The sequence below is a fragment of the Malus sylvestris genome, chromosome 15, assembly GCF_916048215.2.
Source record: "Malus sylvestris chromosome 15, drMalSylv7.2, whole genome shotgun sequence".
Classification (NCBI taxonomy): Eukaryota; Viridiplantae; Streptophyta; class Magnoliopsida; order Rosales; family Rosaceae; genus Malus; species Malus sylvestris.
In genome coordinates this window covers 27894169-27906708 of record NC_062274.1, presented here as the reverse complement: position 1 = coordinate 27906708, position 12540 = coordinate 27894169, and the positions used below count along the sequence as shown (strand labels likewise).

General features: G+C 37.4%; 1 protein-coding gene across 1 annotated transcript; it reads right to left on the bottom strand.

Annotated features, from left to right (window-relative positions):
• Positions 1-7214: 7214 nt before the first annotated feature.
• On the bottom strand, positions 7215-8223 carry LOC126601323 (bZIP transcription factor 44-like). The gene has a single exon (XM_050268014.1). The coding sequence runs from the start codon at positions 8143-8145 to the stop codon at positions 7531-7533; it is 615 nt and encodes a 204-aa protein (XP_050123971.1). The 5' UTR covers positions 8146-8223; the 3' UTR covers positions 7215-7530.
• Between the last annotated feature and the right edge of the window lie 4317 nt (positions 8224-12540).

The window sequence follows — 12540 nt, the reverse complement described above, 5'->3', positions numbered from 1 at the left end:
CAATAATATCTAGTGCATTCATCAATGAATGTCACATAATACATGTAGCCATCTACTGAATTACAAGAAGCAGGTCCCCAAACATCATTTTGTACAACTTGAAAAGGCATTATAGATTTAGAAATAGATGTAGGGAATGACAATTTGCTAAATTTTCCTTCTAAACATGACTAACATAATAGTGGAGAAATATCTGGTTAAGCTACTTTGTTTGACTTTCTCAAGATGGTAGATACAAAATAGTTAGAAGGATGACCTAATTTGCTATGCCAGAGACTTGTTGTGACTTGTTGTATAAGAAATGCAGCCTTGAATGCTTGTTGACGCATGACAGATGAATTTGGCAATGAAAATTGGATACAACTCATTATTGCACTGTTGTCGGAATAGAATCCTCCATGTGGCCTTGTCCTGAATCTAGAAGTTAAAATCCTCAAAGATTAGCCAGCAATTACTATCCAAACATATCCTGTGCACTGAAAGCAAATTCTGTGTAATTTTTTATACATATAAAACTGAATTCAATATGAGATATTGGTAAACCTGCACCATTAATAGTCTATATAGTCTTAGATGTTGGATATGGTGTGGACATGGACAGATTCTGCAAGTCAGCAGTCATATGATTGGTTGCTCCTAAATCTGTGAGCCAAATTTGTTGAGAAGAAGAATTAGGACTCATGTGAGGTGCATATGGAGCCATATGCATTGCAGTCATCTGAGAAAAAGATTAAGAGACATTGGCATTCATGAAATGACAAAACTGAGCACTATGATTATTCTTGCGATTGACATCCTTCAATGATAAGCACAACATTTCTGAATCGACAAATGTCTGCTAAATGTCCATACTTGCCACAAATTTGACAGGTGGATTAGATTGAGATTGTGGACAAGTACCAAGTATGCCAGGAGCAGCAGTATTATATCCATTTCTTGAATTTCCAAATATGTAATTAGAACTGTAGTTGTATTTCCCTTTACCCTTGTTCTTGTTGTAACTATTCTTGAAGTAAATAGCTTGATTTCCATACGATCCCCTATTTGAAAACCCTCCAGAAGAATAGTGATTACCCTAATTGGAGAAGGATGATCCTCCAGAACTGCCTTTAATAGAGAAAGATGACCCTTTTGGTGCAGCTTCATTGTTTCGAGCAACCATTGCAGTCAAGAAAGGAGTAACAAAAGTATTCTCCACCATTAACTCTTCAGCAAGAAATTGGGACCTCATATCTTCAATGGAAATGACATTTTCTCTTCCCCTGATGATAAATCGAATGGTATTGTATTCAACGGACACACATTGACTAAGAAATATAACCAAACACCTAGAGTGTGTGAGAGAGAGAAAATATTTTCGCAGAATTGGGGAAGAACAAAAACCCTAATATCAGAAGAAAGCACAAGGTTGAAGAAATAGGAATCCAAAATTTGAACTCTGTTGAAGGAGCGGAAGCAACAGAACCAGGATCGAAAACCGTAAAGCCTAAGTTTTTCCAGCAATTGATACCATGTAAAGCAACAGAGGGTGTTGCTGTTATGATACCATTGATACGACCCAATTCTCAATTCCCTTAATCAACCTGTAAGTAGCACAAGAAAGCTATGAAAGAAGAGGGAATAAGAGAATGAGCAAGCTCCAATATATTTTTGTATTTTGATTTCTTTCTTGTAAATTCTGATCTAATACATTTTAGGGAGCTGCACTCCTTTTATACAGCCTCTACACTTTTAAATGCCAGCTGGCATATTAACAATTCCTCACAGTAATAAAGCATAAAACCTTAGTAATAACTTGGGTCATAACAATACTTCCCTCTTGAAAATTAGCCTTCTACACAAGACTAAAAAATTTGGATGTGGGTACTTGTTTGAAAGCAGCAATACATTCCCTTATGATGGTCATGTTCTCAATTCTATATATGCCCATTGCAATCCCAATATCAGCAAGTTTCAAAACAGGTGCATCATTCAGTGGTTTCAAAGCACTAGTTAACATCTCATGAAGGGCTTCCACAATATAGTTCCTTGAGCCATCATCCAGTGGTACAACAGTGCCATCAAGCAACTAAACCTTAGTACTTTTCTCAAGCAAATTCTCTACAGCACCCTTCACTAGTAATGACTTCTCCCTTGAAACAGAGTTGACAATTACACCCGTGGATTTCTTATCGCGATCCAACTCAAGGGTTGCAATTTGCGTTCAAATTCACTCCACTTCTAGCAATAACCAAGAAAATCCTTTCCATTTGATGATTCCGCACCCTTGGACTCTTCAGAAAGGACCATCTTCTCAACTAAAAACTTTGGAGCTACCTCAGTAGGCATTCCATGGGCAACATACTTCTGTTTTGCCTGTTCAATGCTAGCATTATTGTAGACAACAACTACCTTTGCGATCATTTGAAGATTAGCATCCATTTGACCAGTTGGCCAATTAAGAATTTCACCATCAAGTGGATTGTATGTAATTCCATCGACCCTAAACTTTAGTAGTATAATATGTCTAGGACTCCAAGCTACAAGTTTTGCCACTGCCATCTGGTTTGTATTCATAGTCCCTGTTTTATCATAAGCTCCAATCAACACATTTGCTACTTGAATATCATAGGTTGAGCACTGCCATTCCCTTTCCAAGTAGGAAGCAAAGTGATGTCTCTGAACAATCAGCACAGTATGACCACTACCATTTTTTTGCATGATTTTCTTATCAAATTTGAAGGTCCAATCTATTCCTATAAGTTCAGCCTTGTTCACTTCAACCTTTGAAGGCTGAATCTCCTTCAATCTCAAAACAAGCTTCGTTAAAGTGCAAGTCATAATTGACTCAAGCAAAAATTCATAAGAATGCAGACATTGTAAATGTTTCACCTCATGTGATATGTGGCCCTCAAAAGATGGAACTGACTCTGAGACTTTCTATGCAGTGCACCATGCTAACCAGTTCAATGCCGAAAAGGGTTTTAACAGAGTCTAAACTTTCACTAGAACCTGACGACCGTAGAGAATAAGAAAGGGTGTATAAAAGTTGTGACTAACATTCTTTCGCATCTTGTTGCATGAAGGTACTGTTATATTGTTGACCAAAATGAGGGTACTTGTTGAGCAATACCATCCAAAATTGCACAAGTGCTATAGCCTTGATACCTTTATCCAATTCACTAACTAAAGCACAAGTTGTAATAGTCAGCCTATAAGAAGTCTGATATCCCCCCATCATTTCTTTCAAAATGAGAATACTTGATCAAAGCTGATTTCAACTCTGGAACAGAATGCAGAAAATGTACGGTGGAGTTCATAAAATAGGTGTTTCCCAAGTAAAATAAACTAGCATCATAAACCAAGTTAATGGTACTTTAACAAGGTTTTCTTCTATGGGTACTTTGATGCTAGGATCCCCACTCAAATCACCCTAGGCATCTAACTCAATATCATCCAAACCAACAGAATGTGTAGTTTGATTTATGCCAACCACGCTTTTAGCTAACCGAAACATCACAATGTCTACAGGGGAAGATTTTTCATCTAAGCCTTTGCTTTCAATAATCTTGATCTCAACATGGGATACATTAGCTTTTTCTTCATAAGAAATTTCTTTAACCATTTGTTTCATCCATATGGCACTAGCAGCAAAACCATGTTTTAAGATCAGCTGCTCCAGATAGGAAAACCAACATCTGTGAGAAACATGTCGGCGAAGTTGCACAGATGCAACCCTTCAGGGATGACCTGAAAACCTTGGATATGATTCACACCTATATTCAATTACTGCTCCACTAAGAGTATTCATAATATTGTTGTTGATGCAGGACCCTGACAAGTTGAGAGCTAAATAACCATATGTCAAGAGCTTTAAATATACCAAGGCATATCGATTTCTCCACAATGACTAAGATGCAACAGAGACATAGAGGGATGGCTCATATATAGTCAACTGGTTTGCACAAGCACTATTGAGATTGGAGGTGATATGACAAGGAATAAGCCTTTGTAGGTGATGTATGAGATAGTAAATGAAATCGAAGAGTCTTCCCATATTTTCGTCACCCCGTCTCTTAGACATTTCATCAAATAGGGTAGATGTACACAGATCCTTCTTCACAAACTTACCCACAAGATACTAATTAACCCATCCAAATTTATCTTTCAGGTATACACCATAGTTATCATTCATAAGAGAAGGGAACTTAGCCTCCGGAGTTGCTGAAATGATACTCAAATTAAGAACTACCTCAGGTCCAATTTTCGTACTATCAGAGAACGAGTGCTTATGGAGTAGCTGCAGAGCAGAGATCATCATCTTCGATTCCGGAAGCAAGATTATCGAATGTGGCTTGACGGTCAAATTTGCCAGTGTTCACAACATCTGTGAAGATGAGAGCAATGGCGGAATAGAATGGTCGTGGATTGTCGATAGAATTCGAAATGGGTTGCCATCTTCGTTGTGAGGTTTTTGGTGACCGACCTCAATCGATGCAGCTTCATCAGAACACAACGAGGCTGGATTAGAATCTCCCTTGACGTCGAGAGCCAAGTCACGGTGTAACTGAGCAAGGTCACTACGAATTTCAACGAGTACAGGATTCACAGCCTTGTGAATGGCGATGAATGCAGAATCCATAGCTTCACGGATCGCATCACGGATCGCAGCACATATCAAAGCTTCAAATGAGTCGATTGCAGCGGAGAGTCATGCATCCATGGTAGGAAGACGGGTCGGGTGGGTGTGCACAGGAGGGAAACCAGGATTCGAAAAGGATGATACCATTGTTATGATACCATTGATACGACCCAATTCTCAATTCCCTTAATCAACCTGCAAGTAGCACAAGAAAGTTATGGAAGAAGAGGGAAGGAGAGAAGGAGCAAGCTCCAATATATTTTTGTATTTTGATTTCTTTCTTGTAAATTCTGATCTGATACATTTGACGGAGCTGCGCTCTTTTTATACAGCCTCTACACTTTTAAATGCCAGCTGGCATATTAACAATTCCTCACATTAATAAAGCATAAACCTCAGTAATAACTTGGATCATAACAGTTGCAGTAATGTTTAACAATAAGAGATTTTTAGAGAGAGAAAGTATTAGATTTGAGGAAGAAGAAAGAGTTTATGTATTACGCAATGATCTTACAGGGAGTACATTACACTATATGTATACATTGTAATGCCTTATAGGCTAAGCTAACACTCTAACAAACTTATATCAGACTATGTAATCTATTGACACAGCACTATTTCATCCATTGATCCTATACTGTTATCAGTTTTGAGCCAGGCCAGCTGGTCTGGTTCCATGGTTTTGCCAAAAATTTTAAAATTATGTAGGGAGAGCAGATCAAAGTGTACCAGCCTATCCGGTTTGATCCGTTTTGTTGAGAGATTGGGGGATTTGCCCACCGCTTGTTATAGACTACAAACTTAGTAAAGTGTCATCTCAGTAGCATAGCACAATTTATCAGCAGATAAATGATACAAAAATAAAAGGTAAGAAGGTTTATCTTCTGTCTGTGTTGCTTTTAAATAATATTTTTTACTCAATAAAACGTACTTAATATGGGGTGACGATGGCTCCCTTTTTTTTGTGGAATGAAGATTTTCTCCGTATCCTCTTTGTGACGATTATGAGGATTCTCTAATTACATTTGTTTATCGTACATCGTGCGATCAGAAATTACTTAAATTTTTTATTTAAAATTAAATATAAATAATATCTACCGAAAACTGACCACACAATGTACGATGAATAGACATTATCGGAGGATTCCAGAAATCCTCACAAAAAGTATCTGGAGAGGATCATCATTCTTTTTTGTGATACACTGATTGGATTGCATCACTGATCACAACTTCTAATAAAAAATTCAGAGAAAAACAAACTTTGTGGCACCCTTCTCCTCAAAATATAGTATTAAAGTCCTTAAATCACTTTATTTTTCCACCAAAGCTCTCATTTTCTTTGCACTTAATCCAAAATCAATCAATTCAAGAGAGTGAAGGTATGTACTTGCTTAAGATTAAAATTTGAATATATGTAAAAAGAAGAATATAGAATAATGACAATCTTAGAGACACATTTGTTACACTGAAGTCCATGAGTTTTCTTTTAGTTCCTTTTTTCTTGCCATTTCATATTAATTTGTTGGATTTATGTTGGTCGAAGTTTCTTTTCGAAAATTACTTTAGAGCTGTTTTAGTAATAGAAATTTCTATTAACTAGTGGGTGGACTAACCAATTTTAGATGTGAAAATTGAAGCTTCGATTGTAATTATTGACCAATACGATAAATACTAAATTACATAGTATGATGATATTACTCTTAATAAATTCTGAATCCTAACCAATAATTATTTCTTCGAATTCTCGAACGAACAAAGATATTGTTAGGTAAGTATTGGTTGTTCTATCACCATAGACATATATTTAATACAAACAATATTTCTATTTTTAAGGAGCCGAAGTGGGAGGGTTTGATACTGTAACACAATTAATTAAAAAAAAAAGACCCTAATCACTAAGACAATCCACCATTTGTAGCAATGATCATTATATAAACAAACATAAGTGGATCTTATTTGTAAGAAATTGTGCGATTAATATTAAATGAGCGTATGATAACACAACAAAGGAAAAACAAAAATATTGCTAAGTATGAATAATTCTTCCTTGATTTCATTGGATTTGCATTTTGAATGCTTGATAACCAACATTCCCCTAAATGAGTAAAGACATTGCTCACTATTCAAAAAGTGAACTCCTTAAAAAGTAATAGTCCATTGCTTGACTAGTGATTTTGGCATCTCTATTTATTGTTGAAGTGGTCTATATGTTTTAAAGACAATATTAACCCCTTAGAATATTCGTTTGTAATTTCTTTTATTCTTTGAAGAGATTCGTTCGCAACTTTGTAATTTCTTTTCCCGTTTGTCCATTTCAAGTTTAGTTCTCTCGTGCATACCAATTATCCAAAAGAGCTCCAACATCATAGTATAATTAATTAATTAACTTATGAACCCAATCTGCATGATATAAAATGGAAAAACATTGGCAGCACATTGGCACGTTTCAGCGTTTTGCATAGAGAGGGAATTATTTGTGCGCGACCGACACTAATTTGTAGCCTTACGTACTAAAGTAGACTAGTAGTTGAGAGGAAGAAAAAACAAAAAAACGATTGAGACTTGGCAATTCCAAAAAAAGAAAAAAAAGAAATACTACAAAATGCTTCCATAAACAAAACATTAGTTGCCTAATATTTTTACAAAATATATTGTAATAAATAACCCAAAAGGTTTTCCAACGAAAACCATGATTTTCCAAACCCTACTTTTTCCTTTTTGCAAAAATCACCACCATAAGACATAACCCCACCATTCACTTAGCAGCTTTTATATATAATTTACAGAGGGAGAGGGGGAGAGAGAGAGAGAGAGAGAGAGAGAGAGAGGATCATGGCTCATTGTTCTTGTTTTGAGAAATTAATGAGGTTTTTTGCTACTTATAATATTACTAGTACTAGTCTAATAAATTACTTAATTAAATATGGGGTTTGTTGTAGAATAATGGTATCGCATGGCCATGCAGAAGACAAGTGCTGCCGGAAAACCAGAATTTGACGTATGTCTGACAATTTCTGCAGGAGCATAACGTGGTCGGATCGGAGCCTATCGTTGTCTGTCCGTACGAGCTGAAAATGGTACAAAACGATCCTCAACCGTTTGTTCAGTTCCCGGTTCTCAACCCTAAGCCGGTTCACCTGGTTCCTTAGGTTTTCTATGTGCTTTTGTTTTCGCATCCGTGACCGCCTGGCCGACTCCCGGTTCGATATCATCCGCCTCCTCTTCCGCTCGTCCACCACCGAAACTCTACGGTTCGAGTCGTCATTTTGGCATGACTTCGCATTGGCATGGGTCCGGTCCGGCCGGTTCGGGTCGTCATCTGAACCAGAACTCAAAATTACTGTTTTGGGAGACTGAACCGGAGATGAACTTAGGGTTGAGATCACGGGTAGTGGTGATGGGATTGCCGGAAAATGCTCCGAGCAATCCCACGGGGTGAAGCCGTCGGGGATAAAGCCCCCGTCGAAAGTGGGAAAATGGAGGAGGGAGTCAGAGGGAAGCATGGCTGGAACAGCAGAAAACATGGTTGCTACAATAAAAACTCTCTGAACTTGTAATTTAGACAGAGAGGGAGGGGGGAGGAGGAAAGGGAAGGAACGAAGCGTTGGGGCTTCATATTTAAAGCCAAACCTGAGTGACCAATTGGTGAAATTAAGTTGGGTTACCAAGGGTACTTTTGTCCAAAACCGTATTGCTTAAGTAAGCCGTATATGTACAGGGCTTTGCTTGAGTCAGGTGGCACTATAGAGCGTGGGGCCTTAATTAGAGTTAGGGTTCTAAGAGACGGAATTGGATCCTCTTCTGAGCACAACGAACGAATTTTCTTGATCAACACATATGGATCGTTAGACTTTTATCTAATAGCTACAAGTAAGAATGTTCTTTTAAAATTATAATACTTATAGCCGTTAGATGAAAATTCAACGATTCACGTGTGTTGATCAAGAAGATCCGCTCCTTGTGCTCAGAGAGGATCCAATTCCCTAAAGGACCACACTTGGTGTGACGTAGCCGTCGGTGGGTCCCCAAAAAAACTCGATATTTAAGCTTAGTCACGAAGAAACAAGAGACTAGCTGGGATCCACTAAGGACACGTGTCAATAGCCCATATGAAAAATGCGTGGGAGCCAATGGTTAGGAGGTTTGATGACGTGAGAACTAGGGTTTGGCTGGGCTTGAGCAAGCCAAAGCTGAGATATATTAGTGCCAAGGGTCTGGAGCACCAAGCCGATTGTTGATTGATCAGAAACAATAGTGTAATGATTAATGGAGAAGTATAACCAACCAGTGACGAACATTACAAAGTGATGTCCCATTTGCTTTTATCTGTGGGACGAGTATTTCCGATTTTTATGGGGGTAATCTGTAAAGAGACAGTGACAGGGCTTGGTTATATTTTAATGTTGCGTGAATTATGGGCCTCCAACAATAATAGAAGATGATGAATTGGGTTTCTAAAAACAGCGGAAATATATATATAGAGAGAGAGAAAAATTTTAAGAGAAAGAATCCCTATTTTTTTATAAAAATAAGAATTAGTTGTGGTACTTAAATTACATGGAACTTTAATTATTCGAACTATCTATTTTTCAAGTTGCACCTTATAAATCATATTTGCAAAATATTAGCTAAATCGAAAATTTTATTGAGAAACAATGAAATTTTATCTTGATAATTAAATAAGCAAATGGTTTCAGATTGAATTGAATTTTTGCAATATTGATCTATGAATCGAGACTTACAAAATAGACGATTCGGATCGTTAAAATTCGATGTGGAGTGAACCCCACACCTAATCCCCATATTTTGAAAAACAAATGGGAATGCCTTTGCATAAGGGGCTACACACACGTACATACATGTGTATTTGCTTTGAAGGGACGCTGGTAATTATTGTTATCTCCATACCGTAACAAAGGAAAGATCGGGGGTTCATGGGATTCTCCTTTATTTGTTCCAACATTCATGGATGGGATTCTATATGGTTTCTGGAGTAGAGAGTCAGTAGTTGTAGTGAATTGGAGTTAAAAAGAAAGGTAAAAAGTAGTAAACCAATAGTATCCTGCATTCCTTTAAAAAAGTACAAAAAATGCTGTCAATAAAGTTAAAATTATAAAGTTATTTGAGATAGCTCAAATGATGAAACATCTATTATATTATGTTTGGATATGGAGGCCATTCCAAGTCTCAAATCTAAGATTTTATTTCTAAGAGAGGTTAAAAAACATTGCGAGAAGACTACAATGAGCTATTCAAAACTACAAAGAAACTGAACAAATGACTTGAAAGTTCAGAGGTCATTTTCTAAGTCCTTCCACATAAGTAGTGCATTTCTAACTAATTTAGCTTAAGCAGAACAAAATTTTAAAGTCTTCTTTTTTCCACTTTCCAAAACAAATTATTTAGAATCCGGCCTTTTCTTTCCATGTTGATTAGACAATTTGATGGTTTAGAGCAAGCATGCACATATATAGCATATAAATCTGGCTTTATAAGGTTGTTGGTCATATATATGTGCCCCTTATAATTAATTAACTGGTTTGGGAAATGCAAATTCGGTTGATTACTTAATGGCAAAGCTGCAACTCCCACATTACTTTTGTTGTGTGTCCAAAGTATTGGTTGTAATTTAGGGAGATCTAGACAGCTTTCATCTTTTGCATCGCATCTGCCATGTTTTATGTCTAAGGCTTGGGAGGAGGAGGATTAGTAGGCCTCATGTGATCGTGATACCCTTAAAAAAAATGTTCCCAGTCTTGGCTGTTTTACTGGTGAATGATACAAAGCAAAAGAAAGATGCCCACATTACTTGTTTGGTAGAAAATGTCAAAGGGAAATTACCATTCTTGGAAATTATAAAATGGAATAGTGGCTGGAGGTTGCATAGCTGCGACATATTTGGCAGAAGAAAAATATAAAGTTTGAGCAATCCATGTGAAAGCAGGGAGAGATCAAAAAGCGAAGTACCACAACAAATCAAAAGAAATATTGTTGGTGAAGAAAAAGGAGATTTGAATTGGTTGCTTTTGCTTTTGTGTACAGAGAGCCCTAATGGCTGGGCACACAGTTGATTTCTTGACCATGCCTATCACATGGATTAGTATCCAACGAATCTTTAGTTCCATGAGACTTTACAAATTAAGGTACATACATGCATTTCACAAGCTAGTTCAACTAGATGATTGAGGAAAACAGACCCTAATGGTTTGTGGCTTGAATAAAAGTGTCCTATGAGTCTAGGGCAAATCTAGGGCACCATATATACGTAATGGACAATCGGCTGTGGCAGTTCATGAGCTACTCAGCTTAAGCTGATTCATGACCTCAAAGGTAAACGTGTCCATGGAAAATATTAGGGCATCTCCAAAGAGTAAAGAACATTTGTCACTCTAACCCTCCTCAACTATTTCTGTGCAAAAGGGGAACAATTGATGGCAAGCCATAGTTATTTATCATTTCCGAACCTGAAGAGGCTATGGGAAATTTTGATAGGTTCCTTGCTCTATGTCTTTGTGATTGCACATAGAGAGAATGACTAACAAAATTCCACTATTATTTCCATAATTGTCCAACTATCAATTACAATGCTCTTCTTATAGTAACTACCCTCCAAGACTCTCTAACAGCCTCTAACTAACTCATATCCACCATACACTTGTCACAATCTTATGATGCTATTAGAGTGTCCTATCAATACCCCACCTCAAAACATAAGTGGTATTGTCCCAATTGTACTGTGTTCGTACCATATTTAGGGCCTCCGTATTTAGACCTCGTATAAATACTCGGGGGACTCAAATGTAATTATGTAATAAATGAAGGGGCAAATATATAATAAGTGAGGAGTTCTTATTCTATAAAAGGACTCCTCACTCTCCTCATTAGAGGAGGTCAAGGTTTAGGCCATGGGAAGAGAGAAAACATCTCAGAGAGGGCAAACACAAAAAATAGGCTAGAGAGCACACTGCCTCTAGCCTTCTTGTATATTCACCATTCAGAGTGAAACAATATCAACATCAGTGTGGACGTAGCCCAAACATTGGGATGAACCACGATACATCTTGTGTTCTTTACTTTCTTGCAGATTCACGGTCCGATTTATGTTGTTCCAACCCTCCGGTTTTGTGCATCAACATACTGAACAATAATAGAAATACAACAAAATTTGTAAACTAATGATAGAAATGACACTTTGCCAATTGATCATCATAATTGCACCACTTCTAGAAACTTGAGCTTTAATTCCTGATAAGATTCCCAAGTTGCATCTTCTTTCGAGTGGTTCCGCCATTGCAGTAGCACCTCAGTTACTGCAGTGTTGTTCTTTTTTATCATTTTGCTATCCAAAATGGCCACTGGTGCATCCTTAAGTATTCCTGAATCTATAATGATTGGCAAATTCACAGTAGCTTGAACATTAGCTCCCAACTGCTTCTTTAGGCAAGATATATGAAAGACAAGATCCAACTTACAATGCTCAGGTAACTGCAACTTGTAAGCTATAGGTCCCACCTTAGCTAGAACTTGGAATGGTCTATAAAACCTTGGTTGGAGTTTGTGGAATGGATGAGAGGTTAATGATAAATGCTATTATGGAACTAGTCATAAGTAAACCCAATCGCCAACATTGAAAACTCTCTCAGACATATGTTTATCAGCTTGTGCCTTCATTCTACCTTGAGCAAGTGCTAGATTGCTTTTCAGCAAGGTCAACATTTTTTCCCTATCTCTCAAGAACGATCCACTGAATCCACCTTAGTAGTGCCAACCTCAAAAGCTGACCATACACAATTTCAAAGGGTGTCATTTTTGTAGCCGAATGAAAACTGGTATCATAAGACCATTCAACCCAAGAAAGCTTAAGAGCCCATTTCTTCGGTTGCAAGCAACATAAGCATCTCAAGTATGTCCCCAAGGCA